Genomic DNA, 25,424 nt, shown 5'->3' with positions numbered 1-25,424 from the left:
CCTTCACTGAGAACCCTATGTTGATAAGATCATCCATTCAGAAAGAGAAGTGATTTTCAATATGGATGTCCTTCACTGATAACTTTATGTTGGTATGATCATCCATTCAGGAGAAGAAGCAATTTTCAGTATGTATGTCCTTCACTGAGAACCCTATGTTGATTTGATCATCCATTCACGAGAAGCGAATTTCAGTATGGATGTCCTTCACTGAGAACCCTATGTTGATTTGATCATCCATTCACAAGAAGCGATTTTCAGTATGGACGTCCTTCGCTGAGAACCCTATGTTGATTTGATCATCCATTAACGAGAAGCGATTTTCAGTATGGATGTCCTTCGCTGAGAACCCTACGTTGATTTGATCATCCATTCACGAGAAGAAGCGATTTTCAGTATGGATGTCCTTCGCTGAGAACCCTATGTTGATTTGATCATCCATTCAGGAGAAGAAGCGATTTTCAATATGGATGTTCAAACAGCTCAATTTTTTATTAAGGCCTAACTAGATGATGAGATGATTGGCAATCTCCAAGTAGTCTAGAAGGAGCAGCGATAACCAACTTGTGCTAACAGATGGACAGACAACAGAGCATCAAATACAAATGTTCTAAACAAATGTTTTGCCATACTCTTTGCCTGAATATAAAATTAAAGACAATTCATAAGACAAAACAGAGCCAACTTATGAAAAACAAATTTATTTCACTTACGATCTATGTTACTTTTGCACCCACTCATGTAATCACACACTTCTATACTCTGTACACTAAAATCATGAATGAAACAGTGTTATACCAGACACAATATTCATGAAGCTTACAAATATGATCACATTTCATGTGGGAATTAGACGATATATTTACTAGGTGAACATGATGCATATAACAGCAAGAGAAGGATGCAGTTCAATTACATCCTACCATACTCTTGTCTGTGAACTCAGTACAAAAATCTCAAGACCATGTAACTCTTAAAAATTGATAACAGGAATTCTTTTAAATGTAAAAGTTTAACAAATTAATGATCCGACTCTTTAGAAGATTTTGAACTGTTGACTTATGAAAAAATACATGATTAAGAGCCGTAGAGATGAAACCCAAGGTGTGGAGAATAATGTATGCACTACGGATAAAAGATAATGCCTCATGTTTTAGAAAACATTCCATTCTGCAGAGAGATAGTAGCGGAATCTGTCATTGGTTTGAATATTTTACATCTACAGCCAGACATGCTGGAAGCTTAAATGTGTACCTTTCCTATTCTTTTCTGCAGCTTTTCGAATGTCACTCCTGTTCATTTATTCACTAAAGGCCCCTTTCAAGGACAATATACCAAACTGAAGTAAAATGATTATTCAAACAATGAACTTCATGTGCCAAGTCATTACACATATCCACACCCAACCATGCATCCACATGCTTGGACTCAATGTTACATTTTCAATATTTATTTTCAATACAAGACTTTGTTCATTCTGACAACATCGTGCCTGTAAAAGCAAATCTTGTGTATACCCTGAGCCTCATACTGTATACTTTTATGCATCAATGCTCATTTACGTGCTACTTTGTACGACAAACTCCCGAGTCTGTCGCAATATCTTCTTTGATGAATGAACAATAAAATGAGAGATGTGTTGTAGTAACAAGGTGCTGAGCACTTTTAGTGGTGGAATTTCGTGTCTGGACTGCATCTACATCATATCCATTCCACCCCCCATGCCACCCATTCCTGGTGGACCTGCACTTTCTTTCTTGGGGATTTCTGTCACCACACACTCTGCAGTTGTCAATAGGGAGGCTACACCAGAGGCATCCACTAGTGCAGTTCTTACCACCTGTCAAAAAAGAAATGTTGAGAAAAAGGTTCTTAAGCATATGTGAACTTAAGTTCAGAACTCAGAAAAATAATTAAATCCATCTCAAAAGGGCGAGTTAGGCACATCCTTCATGTCTGCACACAAAATAAGAAGTGTTAACTACAGGAATTGACAACACGATCCCAATTATTCTGATCATACAATGAACGTCAGTTTTGGTATGAGTTAAGATTTGTAATAAATTAAATTCATGTGCAAACTGGCCATTGCCATTACTGATTGTCATCGTGGGTAATCTTCTGCAAGGCATTGTGGGGAAAAACTAGTACCATGTTTTATATTAATTACCTCACTCCTTAAGCCAATGAAAAATAGTTTTCAAATGGTATTTAAAAACCAGTCATACCCATAATGCCAAACTGGACACAAGGATATATAAAACCAGTCATACCCATAATGCCAAACTGGACACAAGGACATATAAAACCAGTCATACCCATAATGCTAAACTGGACACAAGGACATATAAAACCAGTCATACCTATAATGCCAAACTGGACACAAGGACATAGAAAACCAGTCATACCCATAATGCCAAACTGGACAAAGACATAAAACCAGTCATACCCATAATGCCAAGCTGGACACAAGGACATATAAAACCAGTCATACCCATAATGCCACACTTGACACAAAGACATATAAAACCAGTCATACCCATAATGCCAAACTGGACACAAAGACATATAAAACCAGTCATACCCATAATGCCAAACTGGACATAAAGACATATAAAACCAGTCATACCCATAATGCTAAACTGGACACAAGGACATATAAAACCAGTCATACCCATAATGCCAAACTGGACACAAGAACATAGAAAACCAGTCATACCCATAATGCCAAACTGGACAAAGACATATAAAACCAGTCATACCCATAATGCCAAACTGGACACAAGGACATAGAAAACCAGTCATACCCATAATGCCAAACTGGACACAAAGACATATAAAACCAGTCATACCCATAATGCCAAACTGGACATAAAGACATATAAAACCAGTCATACCCATAATGCTAAACTGGACACAAGGACATATAAAACCAGTCATACCCATAATGCCAAACTGGACACAAGGACATAGAAAACCAGTCATACCCATAATGCCAAACTGGACAAAGACATATAAAACCAGTCATACCCATAATGCCAAACTGGACACAAGGACATATAAAACCAGTCATACCCATAATGCCAAACTGGACACAAAGACATATAAAACCAGTCATACCCATAATGCCAAACTGAACACAAAGACAAAAAAAAACCCAGTCATACCCATAATGCCAAACTGGACACAAGGACATATAAAACCAGTCATATTCATAATGCCAAACTGGACATAGGACATATAAAACCAGTCATACCCATAATGCCAAACTGGACACAAGGACATATAAAACCAGTCACATTCATAATGCCAAACTGGACATAAGGACATATAAAACCAGTCATACCCATAATGCTAAACTGAACACAAAGACATATAAAGATGGTGCAGATTTATACAAAGTTTTATCTTGAATGTTTGCAGCTAAAAGCTGGAGTGTTATATAAGCAAAACATTTTTCCCCCTTTTTTTTGTGGTGATTGGGTTGCTTTCTTTTTCCAGGACAGAGTCCCCAGTCCAAGCTAAATATTCCCTAATCCAATTAATAATCAGGGGACTATAACTGAAAGAAAATGATCCCAGTCTATTCTTTATTCACTGCCAACATGGGAAATATCTTCTCTTTCGACTCAGAGAGACTATAGGACATCAGGATGTGAAGAGAGACTATAGGACATCAGGGTGTGGAGAGAGATTACAGGACATCAGGGTGTGGAGACAGATTATAGGACATCAGGGTGTGGAGAGAGACTATAGGACATCAGGATGTGGAGAGAGACTATAGGACATCACGGTGTGGAGAGAGGATGGAATCCTTGCAATAGTAACAGGTATTATAAAATTAGAAGTAGTTTTACCCCCCATACATATTTTAACAGCAACAATATATTACCTGCCAATATTTTTAAAATGTGTAATAGGCTATACATTGATGGAGCTTAACTGGTGGAGGAAGAACCTGGAAAAAAACCTGGTAAGCACATCCGACCCATAGGAAGCTACTGGCAAGCTTTTTCGCATACTCACATTGGCCAAGCCTGAGATACAAACTCTGAGATGGCAGAGATCAGTAAAGGTGATTGCTTCAGAAACCCTTTAGAGGCAGCAAGATGTGATTCCAACCCTTCCTTCTCCCTTCCGAGGAAGCCAGATAAAACCTCAAGTTGGGTGAAAGAGCATATCTTGATCAACTCCAGCACAGATACAACAAACAGTCCAGTCTGGGAATGCAGCAGGTGCATACAAGTAGAAGTCACATACCTGTCCTTTTCAGGCAACATTTAATAGTTTCTTCTTATGTTTTGTAGCACAGTCTCCGACACAGTCAGTCATGAAACTAAGTGTGTGCATTCACCTTTCTTACTTACATAAGCATCAATACAAATATAGGTCGCAACAACCTGCTTTTCCTAGACTGGCTATGCACATTTTTTTTTTTTTTTACTGTGTACCAGCAAAGCTGGCAAGACACAGCATTTCTACAAAATTACCCATCTAGTTCTCATCAACTGTACTTTAAACACTTCAGGTTTTGCTCAAAGCCATAAACCAAATACCTAATAATGTTCAAAACAAAATACCTAATAATGTTCCTTCTTGATCAGATCATCGATAATGTAGCCATGTACATCACCGTTATAAATATATACAGTAAATTCCCAATTTGCGAGTATTCCGCTCGTCTGCATCTCACATTTACGCAAACCAATATTAACACCCAAGGATTAAAAATATACCCAAAGATAACATGATTCACATATAGATGCAAACATAAAGCATGGGTTCCCAAGCATTCTGCTGGAGGAAAATGACCCCAACTTTTGAATCGTATTTCCATATACATTCTTTTCATGGTACTTCTTCCTGGTGACTCATTATACTGAACTTTTCTTGAATATGAATAGCAGTCTCCTACTTTTCTTCCCTTACAAACTTCTTCAATTATGGAACAAATTTCAGTATCAGCTTTATCTTCTTTCCACAAAATATAATTTGCACTAAAAACCTGTTATTTGCTTCGCATTAGCTAGAAGATGGAGTAAATACTCTATAGAACGAAATACATCTCAGAGGTACACTTTCAGAAGGACGAAGAAAATCCCTGCTGATTTTATCACAGATGCTCTGGAGAAATGCTAACCAAATCTGGGATTTTCTTAGTCCAAAATCATGTTTTTGTTCCATGCCATGGCAGGTATGCATAGGCGAGAGAATAGGAGCCAAAATCTTACCTTTGTTGGATCGATGATTCCCTTCTCCATGAGGTTAACAAATTCATTATTCAGAGCATCGTACCCTCTATCTCCTTTTTCATTCAGGATCTTCTCCACTATGACTGTGGCATCCAATCCAGTATTTTTAACGATGGTTAATGCTGGTACCCTTAGAGCTTTTTTAATTATGTCAATACCTGAAACAGTTCAAACAGCTCTAGTTATGACAGGTCAGACCACGCCATCAAATGTTTTTTTACTTAAACCCAAATACTCTGACCAATAAAAAGGCTACACTTTGTTCCCTTCAATTTCGCATAATATTTTCAAATCTTTTGTTTCTTTAAGTATTTAGCAAAAGTTGTATCCCTGAGAATGCCAGGATCGATGCTGACAATAACACTATGGAGGCCAGGACTGATGCTGACAATAACACTGAGGCCAGGATTCATGCTGACAACAACGCTAAGGAGGCCAGGATTCATGCTGACAATAACACTAAAGAGGCCAGGATTCATGCTGACAGTAACACCAAGGAGACCAGGATTCATGCTGACAGTAACACCAAGGAGACCAGGATTCATGCTGACAATAACACCAATGAAGGCCAGGATTCATGTTTACAATAACACTAAGGAGGCCATGACTGAGGCTGACAATAAATCTATGGAGGCCATGATTCTTGCTGACAATAACACTAAGTAGGCCAGGTTTGATGCTGACAAAAACACTAAGGAGGCCAGGATTCATGCTGACATTAACACTAAGGAGGCCAGGATTCATACTGACAATAACACGATGGAGGACCGAGCCATGAAACATATCTGCATTGAAGAGAATACAGTATACAATGCTCGTGAAAGAAATGTAATCGAAACAACAAAAACTTAATTACAGTAATCATCTAAATCTAAACCACATTGCCTAAAATTACCAAAAACTGCAAACTCTGGATAAGGTATAATGGATGGAAACACAGATGGATGGACAAGAGTAAACCATGTGCGCCTACCAATGTCATGATGGGGAATAAAACAGCGAATCAATTTTATTTCCTTGATCAAAATACCAAACCTGATGTTAATAAACTTCAGACTACTGTCCACCAACCCTCTTTAATAAGGCTTTCTTGCCAAAACTCCCACTTTTACATGTACAACCCAAGGAAAGCCAGTAGTTATAATGAATCAATGCATTACTGACATGTATAGATAAAAAAGCCAGGTTACCATCATTTGGATTCCTCTGGTTTCAATCTCAAATAGTGCTAAAGAAATACCAATTAGAGGCCAAAATATATGAAATCTGAACCAATGACTCTGAAGTCAGTTGTCACAGAAATATTTACAAATTACAGGAATTTTACATGCTACTGGATCTAAAAGAGGAGCTTTTACATTTTATAAAGAAATGAAGTATGACTGATGACATGAAGAACAGTTTTAAGTACCTGAACACACAAATGAGCAACAACATTAATATGTGCTTCTCTAGAAATAAGGATTTTGCAGAAACTAAAGAAGAACAAACTTTCCAAATGTCTACCTTATGCAAAGATTCATTCCAAATTTTATTTTAATCCAAGAAATTTTTCAAAAGTTAGTTTGCTGACCCTAGAAGGCAAAGTTTTAAATCAAATGGAAATAAATAACTCAATATAATTCTGTGAGAGATGTGTGAAATCAAATGTGAACCAAGTCTTTGTAATGTAAAACCTCGTATCAATTGAAACTTCACATCAACAAATCATTCAAAAGTGACTAAGCAGGAACAGAAACAGTGATGGACAGGATGAAACTTGATGGGATGGAATTGACAGACATAGGTAGCACCATGAACTCACTTTGTCTTCAAGCGAAAAAAAACAAATACGTTGCCATTAATAGTTTCAGATTTAAACTGAAACAGTACAGAATCTGACAATATTCTGTGGAGATAGTAGTCCACTTATATTGGTGGCCAATTTTAAGTCCTCACTGCAGCCCACAGAAACAGCTTTAAACACACTGCACTCAATTTTTGTCCTTACCTATTTTTTGATCTTCATTTACAGGTTTAAGTGTATCTAGCACAGGAAGACAGCGAAGGAGAGCAGTGCCTCCACCAGGTACAATTCCTTCTTCTACTGCTGCCTTAGTGGCGTTAAGGGCATCATTAATTCTGTCTTTCTTCTCATTGACTTCTACCTCACTGGTTCCTCCAATCTGAATATCAAATGTACATGTATCAAAATTTCTTCTTAGGTCTAGTGAATCATATCTTGCTCTAACGATCACAAAACAAATTAACCATTTTAAATTTAAACCTGATTTCCTTTAATTATTGTTAGATTTAATTATAGATACTTATCTATTTTGTTTCCAAGTCCAACCATTAATGGAACTCCTAATTTGATTACACAGGAACCAAGAGTAAGCAAATAAAAAAGCGGTCTTGCAAGCAGAATGAGTATTAAAAAAATTTCATTTTGTACTTCATACCAGGGTAAAGAATAGCACAAAATTTTGGGAGCATAAAAAGTAGGTCACACCAACTTTAATGCATGATGTTGCACACCTAAAACCGCATGTACATATTTCAATGATGCCAACATCAATATAAAAAGATTTTTGTATACACATGGTAAATACAATTTTAACAAGTAGGTCAAAATGATCTACTTTTGTTGCAGAGGTGTAGGACCCCTCACCATACATGAATCAAGCTGAAAGACTTCAAAACTGGAGTTTAGGCAATCCAGATCTAAACATGAAAATCCATCACAGGGAATGGTAGGACTTGGAAGTGCTTAAAACCAAACATATTTTACTCAAGTTCCCATTTGATCGAGTTTGTTCAGTTTGCAAGCTACAAAAAAGCCTTTAAAAAAAGCTGAATAAATCATTCAATTTATGCTTATTGAACAAGTCATCAAAATATATTCTTTCAGCTGCTGAAACCAGTTTTTGATAATATATTCTTCAATCTTGCAATCTCCCCACAATTGCCAATACTGTATCATAGTATCAGGGCACGTAATTTGGGTATGGTAGTTGTACTGTAGTATCAGGGTACGCAATTTGGGTATGGTAGTTATACCATAGTATCAGGGCATGTAATTTTGGTATGGTAGTTGTACCATAGTATCAGGGTATGTAATTTGGGTATGGTAGTTGTACTGTAGTATCAGGGTACGTAATTTGGGTATGGTAGTTATACCATAGTATCAGAGCATGTAATTTTGGTATGGTAGTTGTACCAGAGTATCAGGGCACGTAATTTTGGTATGGTAGTTGTACCGTAGTATCAGGGCACGTAAATTGGGTATGGTAGTTGTACCATAGTATCAGGGTATGTAATTTTGGTATGGTAGTTGTACCGCAGTATCAGGGTACGTAATTTGGGTATGGTAGTTGTACCATAGTATCAGGGTACGTAATTTGGGTATGGTAATTGTACCAGAGTGTCAGGGTACGTAATTTGGGTATGCTAATTGTACCAGAGTATCAGGGTACGTAATTTGGGTCTCGTAGTTGTACCATAGTATCAGGGTACGTAATTTGGGTAAGGTAGTTGTACCGTAGTATCAGGGTACGTAATTTGGGGATGGTAGTTGTACCGTAGTATCAGGGTACGTAATTTGGGTATGGTAGTTATACCACAGTATCAGGGCATGTAATTCAGGTATGGTAGTTGTACCATAGTATCAGGGCACATAATTTAGGTATGGTAGTTGTACCATATTATCAGGGCATGTAATTTGGGTATGGTAGTTGTACCACAGTATCAGGGCACATATTTGGGTATGGTAATTGTATCAGAGTATCAGAGCACGTTATTTGGGTATGGTAATTGCACCAGAGTATCAGGGCACATATTTGGGTATGGTAATTGTATCAGAGTATCAGGGCACGTAATTTGGGTATGGTAGTTGTACCAGAGTATCAGGGCACGTAATTTGGGTATAGTAGTTGTACCAGAGTATCAGGGCACATAATGTTGGTATGGTAGTTGTACCATAGTATCAGGGTAAGTAATTTTAGTATGGCAGTTTGCTATTCCTCTAGCTACATGCAGCTAGATGTATTTTGTTTCATGACAACACAACTGTCTGAAATATGACACTAACTGCAGAAGTTTCACTTAGCAGCCAGAAGGCAATGGCAAGAAATTAACACAAGGTGTATTGAATATGCTCCCTTGTAACATACAATTGTGAACAGAAGACATCAATGTTAATTTCCATTCCTGCATCAGTCAGTATATTGAAATCATTCTAAAGTAAATAATGTACCTTTAAAACTGCAACTCCACTTGACAATTTGGCTAATCTTTCATTCAGCTTCTCCTTTTCATAATCGGAGGTTGATGTTTCAATCTCCTCTTTGATCTGTTGGACTCTTTTCTCAATGTCAGTCTTGTTGCCTTTGCCCTGCAATTAGAATTATATCTGAGATTTCAATCACTGCCTTGATCAATTTCTTCCAATTGGTTACCAGATCCAATGAGTTTACATACCTAAATACATTTTTTTTTTTTTTAAATTCACAGTATCCAATAAATTTCACTACCTAATGTCAAATGGTACAAAGTCCAAGAACTCAACCTCACTGTCTGATAAAGTATGAAATCCTCCATTGCTGTCTAGGAAATCATCGTCGTCATCCTAAATATCGCCTGACTACCTTTCCTTGGCCTCGCTGTCACACGAGGATGCTTATTTAGAGACAAGCTTAAGCTTTGTAAGTAGCACTTTGATTATAATATTAATGAAATCTAGGTTGGAAACACATACATCATTTGTGCAGCAAGATCAAACAACCACCCTGTTACCCATCACTCAATAAAACAGTGGGTAATTCTTCTGCATATCAGTGGGAAATAAGCTACAGGAATGTCTATTTACTAGAAAAGGCAGGCATCTGTTTGCCACTGATAAGGTACAAGCATTTACAGTCCAATCAAAAGGATCTGAACTTGTAAATTGAGTTCTGCCTTTACAAGCACAGTCTAAAAACGGGTACCCATGGCCCATTTCATTACCCAGGTTACTCAAGTACCCTTTGGCATCTTTAATAATGATCATGGAAAGGACATAGTGCTCTAGTGTTAAATGGAAGTTACATTACCATACAATCTTTTTTCTCTCAGAGAAAGAGAAGAGAATCTGCAACTGTAGTTGAAAGGTTGGTGGGGGGGGCCAGATAGGATCATTGCATTTCCTACTGCATCCATTGTATCGTAAAACTTGGAAGTAAATAATCATCTTCACTAAGATGTGACCTTGACATTGTGACTGAAATCAGATTCTGTACCTAAGGCAAGTTCTCCAGTCTGAGGAGAATACAAACGAACAAAGTTACAAAAAGTGACTGTTCCTAGCAAATAACTTAATTACCTTTGAAGCTGCAATGTCTGTACTTTTTAAAATACTTCTCATTGAAATTCACAGATCTCACTCAACTGCATACATAAAGCCTTGCACTGACAAAACCAAACATAATAGTGATCTTGAGACAGATCTGCTCTAACGAGGTAAGGACAAAATCATTAGCAAAGATGTGTCGTCACTTGAATTATCTTATATATGAATCACTGCAACAGCTTGAAACGCATCATACCTTTAAACAATCATTTTACACAGAAATCATGTTTTGATTTATATCAGTAAACCATGGTAGCTGATCATGTACTTGTGTTTGTTTTCCACTATTCTATTTTCGTATTCATAAAAATGTAGCCTGGAGAAATTGAGTAATCTTAAAATTACAAGAGAATTATACAGACTGAAAACTTGTTCATTTGCTAAACAATGTTATGGACAATTTGTGAAAAGACTAATTCATAAGGGTCTATCATATGTGCAGATTTCAGCCAGTTTTAAACTTGTGAAAAATACTTACATTGCATCTCAAAACTATTCACACAATCTTTGTCTCTGAGCATCCAAGCTCACATTTACAAAATAAACTGCCCATTTAGCTCAAAATTTTCAATTTAGTGTTATGGTTTAGTATACATGTACTACTATCATTATAATAAATTATTTTGTCTGATGAAATAATTACTTCCAACAGTAGGTCAAGATTCAAAATAATTTGAAAGAGAATTTAACAAGTTTCATGGTAATGGAATGAGTTCATAATCACTGAAATATCTCTGCAAAACAGAGCTGAACAGTACATTTTACAAGAATGACTATGGAAACTTTCAGAATGCTTGGGCAACCAATATTGCCTAGATTCTAAGAACGACAAGTGAAAACAAACAAAATATATTTAACAAAAGAAACATATCCACTAAAATTAATATGTACAAGAAAATATAGGACTAAATATGAATTTTAATGTGATCTCCACTAAAATTAACAAGTACAAGAAAATATAGGACTAAATATAAATTTTAATGTGATCTCCACTGTTGTGGCTCATTCTACAAGCAGGGTAGCAGAAAATTCTACCGTTTGTGCCAAAATATAGCCACAAATTATAGCACAGTGTTAAGTGAAATTGACTTTTGTGCTATCCTAGTGAATCTTTGTGAACAACTGAGACAAGAAGACAATCTACATGGAAGTTGGTGCACTCAACAAGAGCGTGTTCCACTATCACTCTAGTAGAAGTTGACCCACAAGTCATGTATGTGTCTACACATGATTAGCAAAATACCACCTCACTTGTGCAACATGAAATTTTCAAACACTTGCAACTCGGACACCATCTTACCAACAGAACAAAATGGAAAACAAGCACATTTTGTGAATTTATGTCCTTTGCCTGGTTCCTAGCAAATTGTCCTTATGGTTAGGATTACTTTATGTCTCTCACCTGGTGTGATGAGGCAGCCAGTTTAACCACAACCTTGACCCTGAATATGTATCCATACTTTGGTACACGTCCTTGAATCTAAAAATATGAATTTCTCCCTCACCTAACGTGCTTATGAGAAACAACTGTATCAGTACTTTGGTCTACGATCTTGGACCCTGCAAATACGAATGCATGTCCCGCACCTAGTGTATATAGGAGACACAAACTTATGATCACTTTATCTGTGAACTTGACCCTGAATACATGACCCAATTGGTGCTACCTGTCCCATTTCTAGAACACCTAAAATGCTTCAAGTTTCAGCCTTCTTTCTTCGAGTTAATCAGTAAAACTGAAAATGGTAATAACTGAACTTAACCTTAAACTCTGGACAAAAATATGGCACAAGACAAAACAATTATGTGACATTACCAAGTGCACCTAATGGGATCAACATTTCTCAAATAACAGAAGTTAGTTTGGAATATAAAGACAGACAGATGGACAAATAGACATGCACAGAAGTGCCGGGGGACAACAAATTATCGTACCTTCATCATCAGGGTATCATCCTTGGTGACGGCGACCTCCCCGACCTTTCCCAGGTCATGAAGTTGTACATCCTCCAGCTTATACATATCCCCTTCGTCTTCAAATACCTGGCAACATGTCAAATATACTCATCATTACAACAGTCAATGTGTGTCCCCTTCGTCTTCAAATACCTGGCAACATGTCAAATATACTCATTACAACAGTCAATGTGTGTCCCCTTCGTCTTCAAATACCTGGCAACATGTTGAATATACTCATTACAACAGTCAGTGTGTGTCCCCTTCATCTTCAAATACCTGGCAACATGTCAAATATACTCATCATTAAAACAGTCAATGTGTGTCCCCTTCGTCTTCAAATACCTGGCAACATGTTGAATATACTCATTACAACAGTCAGTGTGTGTCCCCTTCATCTTCAAATACCTGGCAACATGTCAAATATACTCATCATTAAAACAGTCAATGTGTGTCCCCTTCGTCTTCAAATACCTGGCAACATGTCAAATATACTCATCATTACAACGGTCAATGTGTGTCCCCTTCGTCTTCAAATACCTGGCAACATGTCAAATATACTCATCATTTTAACAGTCAATGTGTGTCCCCTTCGTCTTCAAATACCTGGCAACATGTTGAATATACTCATTACAACAGTCAGTGTGTGTCCCCTTCGTCTTCAAATACCTGGCAACATGTCAAATATACTCATCATTATAACAGTCAATGTGTGTCCCCTTCATCTTCAAATACCTGGCAACATGTCAAATATACTCATTACAACAGTCAGTGTGTGTCCCCTTCGTCTTCAAATACCTGGCAACATGTCAAATATACTCATTACAACAGTCAGTGTGTGTCCCCTTCGTCTTCAAATACCTGGCAACATGTCAAATATACTCATCATTATAACAGTCAGTGTGTGTCCCCTTCATCTTCAAATACCTGGCAACATGTCAAATATACTCATTACAACAGTCAGTGTGTGTCCCCTTCGTCTTCAAATACCTGGCAACATGTCAAATATACTCATTACAACAGTCAGTGTGTGTCCCCTTCGTCTTCAAATACCTGGCAACATGTCAAATATACTCATCATTATAACAGTCAGTGTGTGTCCCCTTCATCTTCAAATACCTGGCAACATGTTGAATATACTCATTACAACAGTCAGTGTGTGTCCCCTTCGTCTTCAAATACCTGGCAACATGTCAAATATACTCATCATTATAACAGTCAATGTGTGTCCCCTTCATCTTCAAATACCTGGCAACATGTCAAATATACTCATTACAACAGTCAGTGTGTGTCCCCTTCGTCTGCAAATACCTGGCAACATGTCAAATATACTCATTACAACAGTCAGTGTGTGTCCCCTTCGTCTTCAAATACCTGGCAACATGTCAAATATACTCATCATTATAACAGTCAATGTGTGTCCCCTTCGTCTTCAAATACCTGGCAACATGTCAAATATACTCATTACAACAGTCAGTGTGTGTCCCCTTCGTCTTCAAATACCTGGCAACATGTCAAATATACTCATCATTATAACAGTCAGTGTGTGTCCCCTTCGTCTTCAAATACCTGGCAACATGTTGAATATACTCATTACAACAGTCAGTGTGTGTCCCCTTCATCTTCAAATACCTGGCAACATGTCAAATATACTCATCATTAAAACAGTCAATGTGTGTCCCCTTCGTCTTCAAATACCTGGCAACATGTTGAATATACTCATTACAACAGTCAGTGTGTGTCCCCTTCATCTTCAAATACCTGGCAACATGTCAAATATACTCATCATTAAAACAGTCAATGTGTGTCCCCTTCGTCTTCAAATACCTGGCAACATGTCAAATATACTCATCATTACAACGGTCAATGTGTGTCCCCTTCGTCTTCAAATACCTGGCAACATGTCAAATATACTCATCATTTTAACAGTCAATGTGTGTCCCCTTCGTCTTCAAATACCTGGCAACATGTTGAATATACTCATTACAACAGTCAGTGTGTGTCCCCTTCATCTTCAAATACCTGGCAACATGTCAAATATACTCATCATTAAAACAGTCAATGTGTGTCCCCTTCGTCTTCAAATACCTGGCAACATGTTGAATATACTCATTACAACAGTCAGTGTGTGTCCCCTTCATCTTCAAATACCTGGCAACATGTCAAATATACTCATCATTAAAACAGTCAATGTGTGTCCCCTTCGTCTTCAAATACCTGGCAACATGTCAAATATACTCATCATTACAACGGTCAATGTGTGTCCCCTTCGTCTTCAAATACCTGGCAACATGTCAAATATACTCATCATTTTAACAGTCAATGTGTGTCCCCTTCGTCTTCAAATACCTGGCAACATGTTGAATATACTCATTACAACAGTCAGTGTGTGTCCCCTTCGTCTTCAAATACCTGGCAACATGTCAAATATACTCATCATTATAACAGTCAATGTGTGTCCCCTTCATCTTCAAATACCTGGCAACATGTCAAATATACTCATTACAACAGTCAGTGTGTGTCCCCTTCGTCTTCAAATACCTGGCAACATGTCAAATATACTCATTACAACAGTCAGTGTGTGTCCCCTTCATCTTCAAATACCTGGCAACATGTCAAATATACTCATCATTATAACAGTCAGTGTGTGTCCCCTTCGTCTTCAAATACCTGGCAACATGTTGAATATACTCATTACAACAGTCAGTGTGTGTCCCCTTCATCTTCAAATACCTGGCAACATGTCAAATATACTCATCATTAAAACAGTCAATGTGTGTCCCCTTCGTCTTCAAATACCTGGCAACATGTTGAATATACTCATTACAACAGTCAATGTGTGTCCCCTTCATCTTCAAATACCTGGCAACATGTCAAATATACTCATCATTACAACGGTCAATGTGTGTCCCCTTCGTCTTCAAATACCTGGCAACATGTCAAATATACTCATTACAACAGTCAGTGTGTGTCCCCTTCGTCTTCAAATACCTGGCAACATGTCAAATATACTCATTACAACAGTCAGTGTGTGTCCCCTTCATCTTCAAATACCTGGCAACATGTCAAATATACTCATCATTACAACAGTCAATGTGTGTCCCCTTCGTCTTCAAATACCTGGCAACATGTCAAATATACTCATTACAACAGTCAGTGTGTGTCCCCTTCATCTTCAAATACCTGGCAACATGTCAAATATACTCATCATTACAACAGCACTGTACAACTCCATTTATTTTCCTGCAACAGTCATGTGTGTGTGATTTTGATTTTTAACGTAGCTTTAAAAAACTTCAGTCAAATCGCTACGTCTGCAGCATGGCAGTTTATATCAGACATGATTTTGGTATTCCACAAAAAAAAGCTGAAAATTTGAAAGGGGTGGGTGTTCTCACTGACAGGGTCTCGTGGGGCATCACCCCAGATCTGGGAGTCAAAAATGCATCTTACAATCATAAAAAAACTGCTCCTCGTGCAACTTATGATCATAATATATAACAAAATAATCATTCGAAAAACTAAAAAACTTACCAAAAAATTTCAACTTGACTTAATTAAATTCACAATATTTATTGTCACACGAATTTGTTCTCTAATATTATTGGTGATTAAGTTATTTCATGTGAATGTCAGTGTTCACAGTGTAATTAATTCACAATTTCTCAATTTTTGCAGCAAATGTATTATACTTTTCTCTTTTCATAACAAATCTGCACAAAAAAAAAAACATTCAAATATATCAACTATATATACAAATAATCCCATATATTCACTCGTCTTTTTCTCCAATGGACACAACCTGTTGATATACCAGTTAAACTCTTTTTGCTTTGTTCAAGATTTCTTTAGCCTTCCTTTTTTGGCTCAATGTGCAATCGTTTCTTTTCCTTGTCAATGAGCCTTTTTCCTTTCAAGCTGGTGCTTGTAGTGGCAACATGCAGTGCGCATATTCTGACAGAGAGCTACATCTGTTCTCTCATGCAAGAAATCTTAACTGCACTTTTTCCAGATGCCTTCTGAGCTTCAGTTTTTCCGTATGCAGCTTCTTTTGTAGGCGCTGTTCCAAACTCTTCCAACTGCAATTACCGTAGAGCAGAGGTCACAAAATGCCAGTCCTCAAGCGTCCAGTTTTCTTAAATTTCCATCGACTTTTCAATACAGCCATTCCCATTTCCATATGTATTTTAAACCATTATCTAAACTTCTCGTGATTCTCTCAACAACTCGGGACACCATTTTTTGCAAGCATGCTTCTTCTTTCCATTGCAATCAGTTTCTACTACATGAAGATTCAATGGATGAATTTAAACCTCTGACCAATCAGAATACTCTTTATGGGCTAACTAATATATGGAATTAAGATGTTACAAGTGTCACTGCAGAAAAGGACTTAACAGACTGTTTTTTTTAAAAACCAGATCGGAAATGATAAAAAAAAAATGAACTATATCAAGAAAATCAGATTCAAGTCAGAAGAAAGCTTTGAAACAGAAAAATATGTCTGTTATATTTATGTCTAGCACTGGGGCATCATGCCCGCAGACATGCAGCATGATGTCTCACCCAGTCATGTTATCCTGACACCAGGCCGACCAGTCCTAACACTAAACTCTAAATGCAGTGGCCCCGAGTGGCCAAGTGGTCTAAAGCAGTCACTGTTACAGACCACTGCCATCTCACTGCATGGGTTCATGTCTCGGATTTGGACAATGTGGGTATGCGAGAAAGCTTGCCAGTAGCTTCTCGTGGGTTGGTGGTTCTTTCTGGAGTTTTCCTGGGTTCTTCCTCCACCACTGATACTGGCCGTGATGTATAGCCTATCGTGTGCTGAAAAATGGTGTTAAACACTACAACAACAAACTCTTAATGATTAGCACCTAGCGAGTCAGTCTTAGTATAATTTTATAAATCTTTGGCATATACTCAGCGAGGGTTTGAACCACAATCTTCCACATCCGAGGCAGATGCGCTAACCACTAGGCCACCAAAACGGTTGCATTATATGCAGACTGGTAGGAGTGACATGTTCCATTTTCATGCAAGTGCCCATCAAGTCAAAACTATGGCAATGGTAAAAAGAACCAGTGGGCCTCAATCCAGAAAATCTGATAGCCTCTATATAGTAATGGAATTGTGTTTTGATTCTTAATAAAAATGTACTACAGGCAAACTTATTTTGGTCCTCACTGCATACCTGTTGACTAGAAATTGTTAAAATAAGGAAAGAGAGTGGCAACAATATGGTGATCACTTGGGGAAATAAAAATCTTCAACCTGTAGAAAAAAGAAAAAAACATGTCCAAAATGGTGGAGAGAGAGATATACTAGAAAAGGCACACCTAGGTCCATGAGACAAAGTTCATGCCAAATTCCATCAAAATAAGTTGGATGGTTTTTTAACTATGCTGACTTAAGCAATATTCCATGTTTGCATTTGAATACACAAGACTGCTTGACAAGGAGAACGACTGCTGAAATCATAGATGAGACAACACTTATACAAGGCACGTACAAGTTTACAAAACAATGTTCATACCAAAATTGCATCAGATTTGTTCTTGAACTATGATACAAACAAATTTTCTCATGCAAAGATATTAAGTTAACTGTCATGGGCCATAACTCCAATTAAGTGGAGCTGATGCGACAAAGTCCATAATGGGTCATCTAGGTCTATCCAAACTTCCTCACAATATCTTGAATAGTTCTCCAGCTGTGCCAATTACAAGAAACGGGAAATATGAGGAAAAGAAAGGTCATGACTCTTATCCAAAACTGAGTTGGCATGACTAAATCCATAAAAGGCATGTCAATCTTTACAAGACAGTGATCATGCCAAACTGCAGCTGAATGTGTCGCATGGTTCTCTAACTATTCTAGTTACTATCATCATCCCATGTCATGATTTGGACACAATTGTCAAGGGGTATAACTCTATCCATATGGAGTTGAAGAGACAAAAGCCATACAAAGCATATCTAGGTCAATGAAACAATATTCAGTCTGAATTACATCAGAATATGTCGACTTTGCCTGTTACAAGCAATATCCCACGTGGTATTTTTATTCAGTTTTAACCACATGCTGACATCATTTCGCATAAACCAACTTCAAGTTTGACAAAAAGTATGGAAAACTCCAAGTATTGAATAGAGACACTGTAGCTTAATGGAAAAGATCAGATAATTAAATTGAAATTCCAACTGCCTAAAGCAAGTGATTCTTTTTTCTCTTCTCAGTGACTGACAATACAAATGAAACTTCTAGAACACAATATATACTTACAGACTATAGATGATATCGTACCAAATGCAGAGTTGATAATTTAATTGTAACTTGAGATATGCCAGTTGTGGTATGAACACACGACTGGAAAGTGACCAAGTCTTTCTGTAGCATTCTTACATCCCAGGGTGTGATGGGAACACAACATGAGGTAGAAAGAATGCAGTGAAGGTTATTGTTATTGTTATTGTACAGTTTAACGCCATTTTTCAGCACAAGATAGGCTATACATGGCGGCCAGTATAATTGGTGGGGGAAGAACCCTGGAAAACCCCGGGAAGAACCACTGAACCACGAGAAGCTACTGGCAGGCTTTTTCACGTACCAACTGGAAATATTAACAATGATAAAAAATTAACCCCAACTACCTTTAAAAAAAAAAGCAAGGGATTTATTTTCAATCATATTCTGATACAAAAGAAAGTAAAAAAATTGAACCAAGCGTAAAACAATATTTCCCAAAGTCTTACAAAAATGGTACTAAGAGCTGCCATGCTTGGCGCTCAGCATTAAGAGGTTAGTGTTAGGACTGGTCGGCCTGGTGTCAGGATAATGTGACTAGGAGGGACATCATGCTACATGTCTGCGGCATGATGCCCCAGTGCTAGACTTCATTTTGAACTGCCAGAATGCAGACATTGCAGTGACATGACTGAAAAAATGTTAAAACTATGTTTAAAAGAAATCCAAAATCCAAATCCAGCAGTATTTCGTGTTTTATGCATAACGAATTTCAAGTACTGGAATGCAAGTTAGTTTGTAATTTGTTTGCTATTTGTCTTTCATTAGTTTTAATACCAGACCCACAGAATCAATCAAATAAAACTGCTATTTGGCCTCTCCTTAACACTCCTTCATTTGATCATGCGAGACAAAATGTAGTCAGTGATTCAATGGTAAATGCAGGCTCTCATGAATATCACCTCAAGAGGCTCTGGTATCCAAAGCACAGCTGCCCATACAATTTGGTCTCAGGAAGGATATTTCCAGCAATGTATTGCTGAATTGGGATCAAATGCATCCAGATCAGCAGAATGCATCAGTGTCATGGTCTTAGCGTGCATACAGTTTCCATGTGAATTATGTAACCCAACCAGAACATCATTTTCATCTGATAGTGTTGTATTTCCTTTGAATTGATCTTTATCTCCTTATGTTTGGATTTTTAATTCTGGTGGCATCATAATCTCCCCACATGTCGATTTTGAGAATCTGGAGTAGCAAGTCATCAGATAATTCATAAACTAAGACAAGTTTTGAACTTTAGTCACATGTTTCTATTGAATGTAGATTAAATGCAAGTTATTTATCTTTTCATCTCACTGTAATTAATGAGTAAATCATAAGCTATTAACCATTATCTATTCTGATTTTGGTTTCTATTATTTCCTGTAACATAAAATACACAAATTGTGTTAAATTTATTTTATAAGCCTAAAAATCCAACTGGTCAGAGACTAACTACTCGTATTTTGTCCAAGTCAAATGTGAAATTAACTACACTGAAATGGCCGCTTGGCAGCAAACTTTGCACTTAGTACACAATTTGGGATCGGTTCATCGGCTTGTATGCTACTGGGACTGGTTGGCTAGTTTATACATGACTGGGATCGATTCACTAGCCTGCAAATGACCGAAATCGGTTCATGAGATTGTATGTGACTGGGACTGGTTCATGTGATTATACATCACTAGAATCATTCTATGTGACTGAGCACGACTGGGTGTAGATTTTAGTCTTGTTCATAAATGGAGTGTTAAAACGAAATTTTCAAAATGATATTTGTTGTACCAGTGTTGGCAAGCTAATTAAACATTAAATGTAGTTCTTCCAGCTTCTGACATTTTGAATTTTGAATGTAATTTGTCATCCCAATGATCAAACCATGTCACCATTTTCAGGAGAAGGTACCATACTGCTTCTCTTCTCCCATCATCCATTATGTCCAAAAATAGCAAAGCATAAATTTACAAGGCATGAAAATTATTTGGAATATTTAAATTTCTGTGTTTGTGTTTTGGACACTGAATGAACAGGAACCAACAATCAAAAGAGGTCCTAGGCCAAATTATGCAAACAAAGCCTGTTATAAGGTGCTATTTAAAAACTAAATACATTAATTAGCAAAACAGCTCAGAAGACATCCTAAACCACTTCTGAAATGTTCCATTAACTGCCTTTTTCTGTCATCTGTGTTTCTTTCTTCGTTGTGAGAAATATATTAAGTATATTTATTATTATCATGAAGAGATTCTCATTTTTCCCAAAACAAATTTCTTTCTATGCAGTTAAGACAAGAAATGAAAAAAAAAAAAAAGGGCAAAGTAATAATCTTATAATTTAAAAATGTCCGCAGAACACATCATCAATTTGTTCTGAAGAGGACAATGCAGAAAACTACCGTCTGTTAACAGTATAGATAAACATCTCTCTCAGTATACAGAAGCACCAAGTTGATTAAATTGTAATAAGCCATCAAGTGAGTGTCTCTCTATCTATACACATATGCATATTAATTACACACACATGCGCACACACATACATATAAGTATACACTCCCTTTTCCTAATTTTGAGGGAGGAATCAATCTCAAGACTTTTGAGCCCAATTGCCTACCTCTAATGATGAGCTAAAAAAATCATTGTGAACAAAAACATTTGTTTTCACAAAGAAAACTTGCTCACATTCTTAAATTTGATGAAACTTGCTAGTTAGCCTTACCGTTCCACCAGTAGCTACCGCCATGTCCCTGAGTGTGTTCTTCCTGTTGTCTCCAAAGCCTGGGGCTTTGACTGCACAAACCTGCAGACCAACTTTGAGTCTGAAACAAAAGTCATCAGTTATTCTATGCAACAAGGATAATACACACAACTATGCCACATCAACAAACAAAACTATAATGTTCAGTTCTTTTCAATATTGGACATCAGATTGGCGACCAAAAAAGAAGTATTTAAGTGAAAACTCAATGTTGCTATTACCATCCATTTAGGAACAACAATATTTCAAGATGGTCACTCTGGTGGCCATAATAGATGTCCAAGGGGCACCATTTACATTTATGACCAAATAAATAGACCATGGGATGAATGTGTGTGTGTGTGTGTGTGTGTAAAGTCTCATGGCATTCTTCCAAGCAGTTTATTAGGAGTAGTAATAACAAACTTGTGCTAACTGATTGACAGACAACTGACAATAGACAATTCTACAAGCTCTTGCTAAATTAAAAGATCACAGACTTAAAAATATATTCTGATCTTAGCATGTCCACACTATAAGAACAATATCTGGTTTAATCAGTTGCTCAATTGACTTGTGTGAGAAGCTGGGATATGCAGAAAATAAAAAGCTGTATATGGTTATTCAATGTGACCCATGAACCAAAACATCCCCTGCCTTTACAGACATATTTTGAATACTGTATTACCTGTGACTCTAATGAAAAGGCATGCAACTCGCATTTCCTGATGATTTTTTCTCTTCAGATAGCTTTAATTCAAAGACAAATAGACAACAGCATCTGAGTACACAAATCAGATTAGCATAAAAGTCAACTTTCATTTCGGTTTTGACTTTTTCCTGTCATCCGCTGAACAAATTGCTTCAACTCTCTACCTCAGGGGTGACCAAAATACAGACCTGCCAACTCTGACATGTCCATCCTGGTAAGGCATTTTTTTCTCTCGTTAGACTGACCAGTTTTCAGTAAGGTGCAACAAAATATCAATAACTGCTATTGTAAAGCTGGAAAACGTAATTAAAAGTTTGACGCATCGATGATAAACATTATGTTCAATTGAAAAGTTTGTAAAGTACAAGTTGACTTTATTTACAACTAGTACAGCTGCACAAACTCTAGTTCCAAACCCTTGGAGCTCAATGGCTTGTTGCAATCTCTCAACCTGACATAATTCTTGTAAATTATTTTCCATTTCACATGACTATAATCACATCTACCGCCACGACAAACTAAAATTGGCATTCGATATCCAATAAACGTAATTGTGTCCTTTCCAGCTTTTATTCACAAGAATCTGAATACTCTTTTTTATTCTCTGTGTTGATTATTATTAACACTCTTCTAGAAGCTTATTTTCCCTTTCCCCTTAAACATGCAACGCTTCTGGATGCCATTTAAAAAAATTATATAATCGTCAGTTTGATCATAGAGACACTTCGCATGAACAAATAGGTGCTGCTGCAAAGTTAGTATGGTTCCCTGACTAATGTCACTCATTCTAAGATGAAACCCAGATCCAAATAAAACATGGATGAACCAGTTATCTGGATTTTTTGGCAACAATCATTTTTCCGAAGTTTTGGAAAAATCGTAAGAGGTGGCAGGTCTAAAATTACAGCTGGCTGGCTGGATCCAGAACATGGGCTGGTTTTATATGCACTTTTAAATCATGGTGTGTCTCACTAAATCACTCATACTACCAAAACAACTCCCCTGAACTGTTAACTTAAAACTGAAGATTCATCTAAGAGTGGCTAGGTGCAAAGAAAAGTCTGAATAAAAACCAACCACCTGAAGATGGCACAAAACCTTGGGGTGGGGGTGAACTGCATTTCAAGTCATTATCTTCCTGTTTATATGCAATTAAGAACATTTTCATTTATAATTATTATACTCATTGGCTTTTTTCAACCTCACAAGAAAAAACAACTCCTGTTCATGGAATATAACTGGCTTAATGGCAAATAAAAATGAAAGTAAAAATAAAATTATATGCATCTGTAACATCTAAGGAGTGGACAAGAAAATGTAGCATGCATACTCATTTATCACGCAAACCTGACATATAGTGAAGCCAAACTATTGTTTTCTGTACTCCTCCCTGCTCAACGAGACGTTTACCTTTTACTTGTAACTTGAATACTTCCAATAATGATTATATTAATCATAATTGGAATGGGTTATTCAAGTTTTCCTGTAGCATCTTCATCAATCCATATTGCCACTGTCAAGTTGACTACAACATGGGGTAGACAGGATGCTCCTAGTTTGCTATTACACTGTGCACTGGTTACTCAAGGCTATACAATTAATTAGTGATGCCCATCAACAGACAGACAAGCCTTGTAACCTGATGTACACAAGGTCCCTCAACAAGACTGATAAGAGTTACGATCAAGGCACGCACTGGTTGCTGTAGCTACTGCTCCACGTCCTCATCGACCTTTATAATTTTCATATTTGTCACCAAACGGATTAAATTGTCAACATTTTGTACATGTTTGTGACATTACCCTTTAAAATTCACACAAACTCTACTATGCTTGAAAAACATTTTCCGAACAATGTGGTGATAAATAGTTTTGAAATTTAAGATAAAACCATTCAAAGGAGAAAAACAGAATAAAAACATTTACATACTTAATTACATGTAACAAGAACATGTCATTTTCAGATCCAGATTTGCTGTTGCTTCAGTTAATAGTATTATCTCTTTCTGCTTCTCTCAAGATATAGAACAATCAATCTCAAGAGACCAACCACTCTGCTTACACAGGTTCTCTCATCTGGTCCCAGAAGGGCATAAAGAGAGTTTATTGGTCAGTCTTGTAGGGAACAAATCCACTATCCACCCCCATCCTCAAGAAAACACGCCCAAGTTAAAGGTGCCCCTGCAACCAACTGATTCAGGGACCATTCTCGAAGGACAACATTGCCCGATCTCAGCAAGCTGTCCATGAGGATTTCTTGTCGTACAGAATATGATAAATCTAAGAATGATGTCCTCAAAGACTGCCTATTGAAGGATGATCCCAACTTCCATGCAAAAAAACAAAATGACATAACTCGTGTTCCTCACTGAAATCCAAAATATGTAGCAATGAACACGCTGCTGGAGGTAATCAAAATAAAATGAAACGTGATGTCAACATACCTCCAAAAATGTAGCATGCATAACCATTATCCAAACCTGACATTTAGTAAAGCCAGAATATTCTTTTATGAACTTGCTCCCACTCAAACAGACGTTCACCTTTTACTTTGAAATATTTGTAACTTGAATACTTCCAATCAAGGTTACAATAAACACAACTGGAATGGGTTATTCAAGATTTCCTGTAGCATCTTCATCAATCCATATTGTCACTGTCAAGATGACTACAACATGGGGTAGACAAGATGCATGTACACAAACCCTCCCTTGATTGGTGGGGAAGAGATGACAGTTAGACATATCTAGGTTGGTGATTAGTCTGAGATGAGTCACAATTAACGTAAGTGAAGGCTATTTAGAAAAGAAATTGAGGATACTTTGCATGAACCAGTTGCTGAAATACTGTAGGATGACAATCCATGCATGAAGACATCAAATGTGCCACTCTAACTTGAAATACTATAGGATGGCAATCCATGAAGACATCAAATGTGTCACTCTAACTTGAAATACTATAGGATGGCAATCCATGAAGACATCAAATGTGCCACTCTAACTTTAAATACTATAGGATGGCAATCCATGAAAACATCAAATGTGTCACTCTTAACTCCATTCATCTTGGTGAAGGTGCAAGTGGTTGGGCACTGGTCAGAAGTCAGAGCAAA

General features: G+C 37.2%; 1 protein-coding gene across 1 annotated transcript in view; it reads right to left on the bottom strand.

Moving 5' to 3' along the window:
- Positions 1–685: 685 nt before the first annotated feature.
- LOC149779679 (60 kDa heat shock protein, mitochondrial-like) overlaps positions 686–25,424 on the bottom strand; it is a 41,630-nt gene continuing 16,891 nt past the window's right edge. The window contains exons 8-13 of the mRNA XM_089940514.1: positions 21,584–21,683; positions 12,553–12,660; positions 9,487–9,624; positions 7,243–7,417; positions 5,232–5,410; positions 686–1,840 (exon numbers count right to left, since the gene is read on the bottom strand). Coding sequence (XP_089796640.1) covers positions 1,697–1,840; positions 5,232–5,410; positions 7,243–7,417; positions 9,487–9,624; positions 12,553–12,660; positions 21,584–21,683 — 844 coding nt within the window. The 3' untranslated portion in view covers positions 686–1,696. The remainder of the gene's footprint in view (positions 1,841–5,231; positions 5,411–7,242; positions 7,418–9,486; positions 9,625–12,552; positions 12,661–21,583; positions 21,684–25,424) is intronic.

The sequence above is a fragment of the Sinohyriopsis cumingii genome, chromosome 17 (genome assembly GCF_028554795.1).
Source record: "Sinohyriopsis cumingii isolate HCF-2022 chromosome 17, ASM2855479v2, whole genome shotgun sequence".
Taxonomy (NCBI): domain Eukaryota; kingdom Metazoa; phylum Mollusca; class Bivalvia; order Unionida; family Unionidae; genus Sinohyriopsis; species Sinohyriopsis cumingii.
The sequence above is the reverse complement of the archived record's forward strand: the minus strand, read 5'-3'. Positions and strand labels throughout refer to the sequence as shown.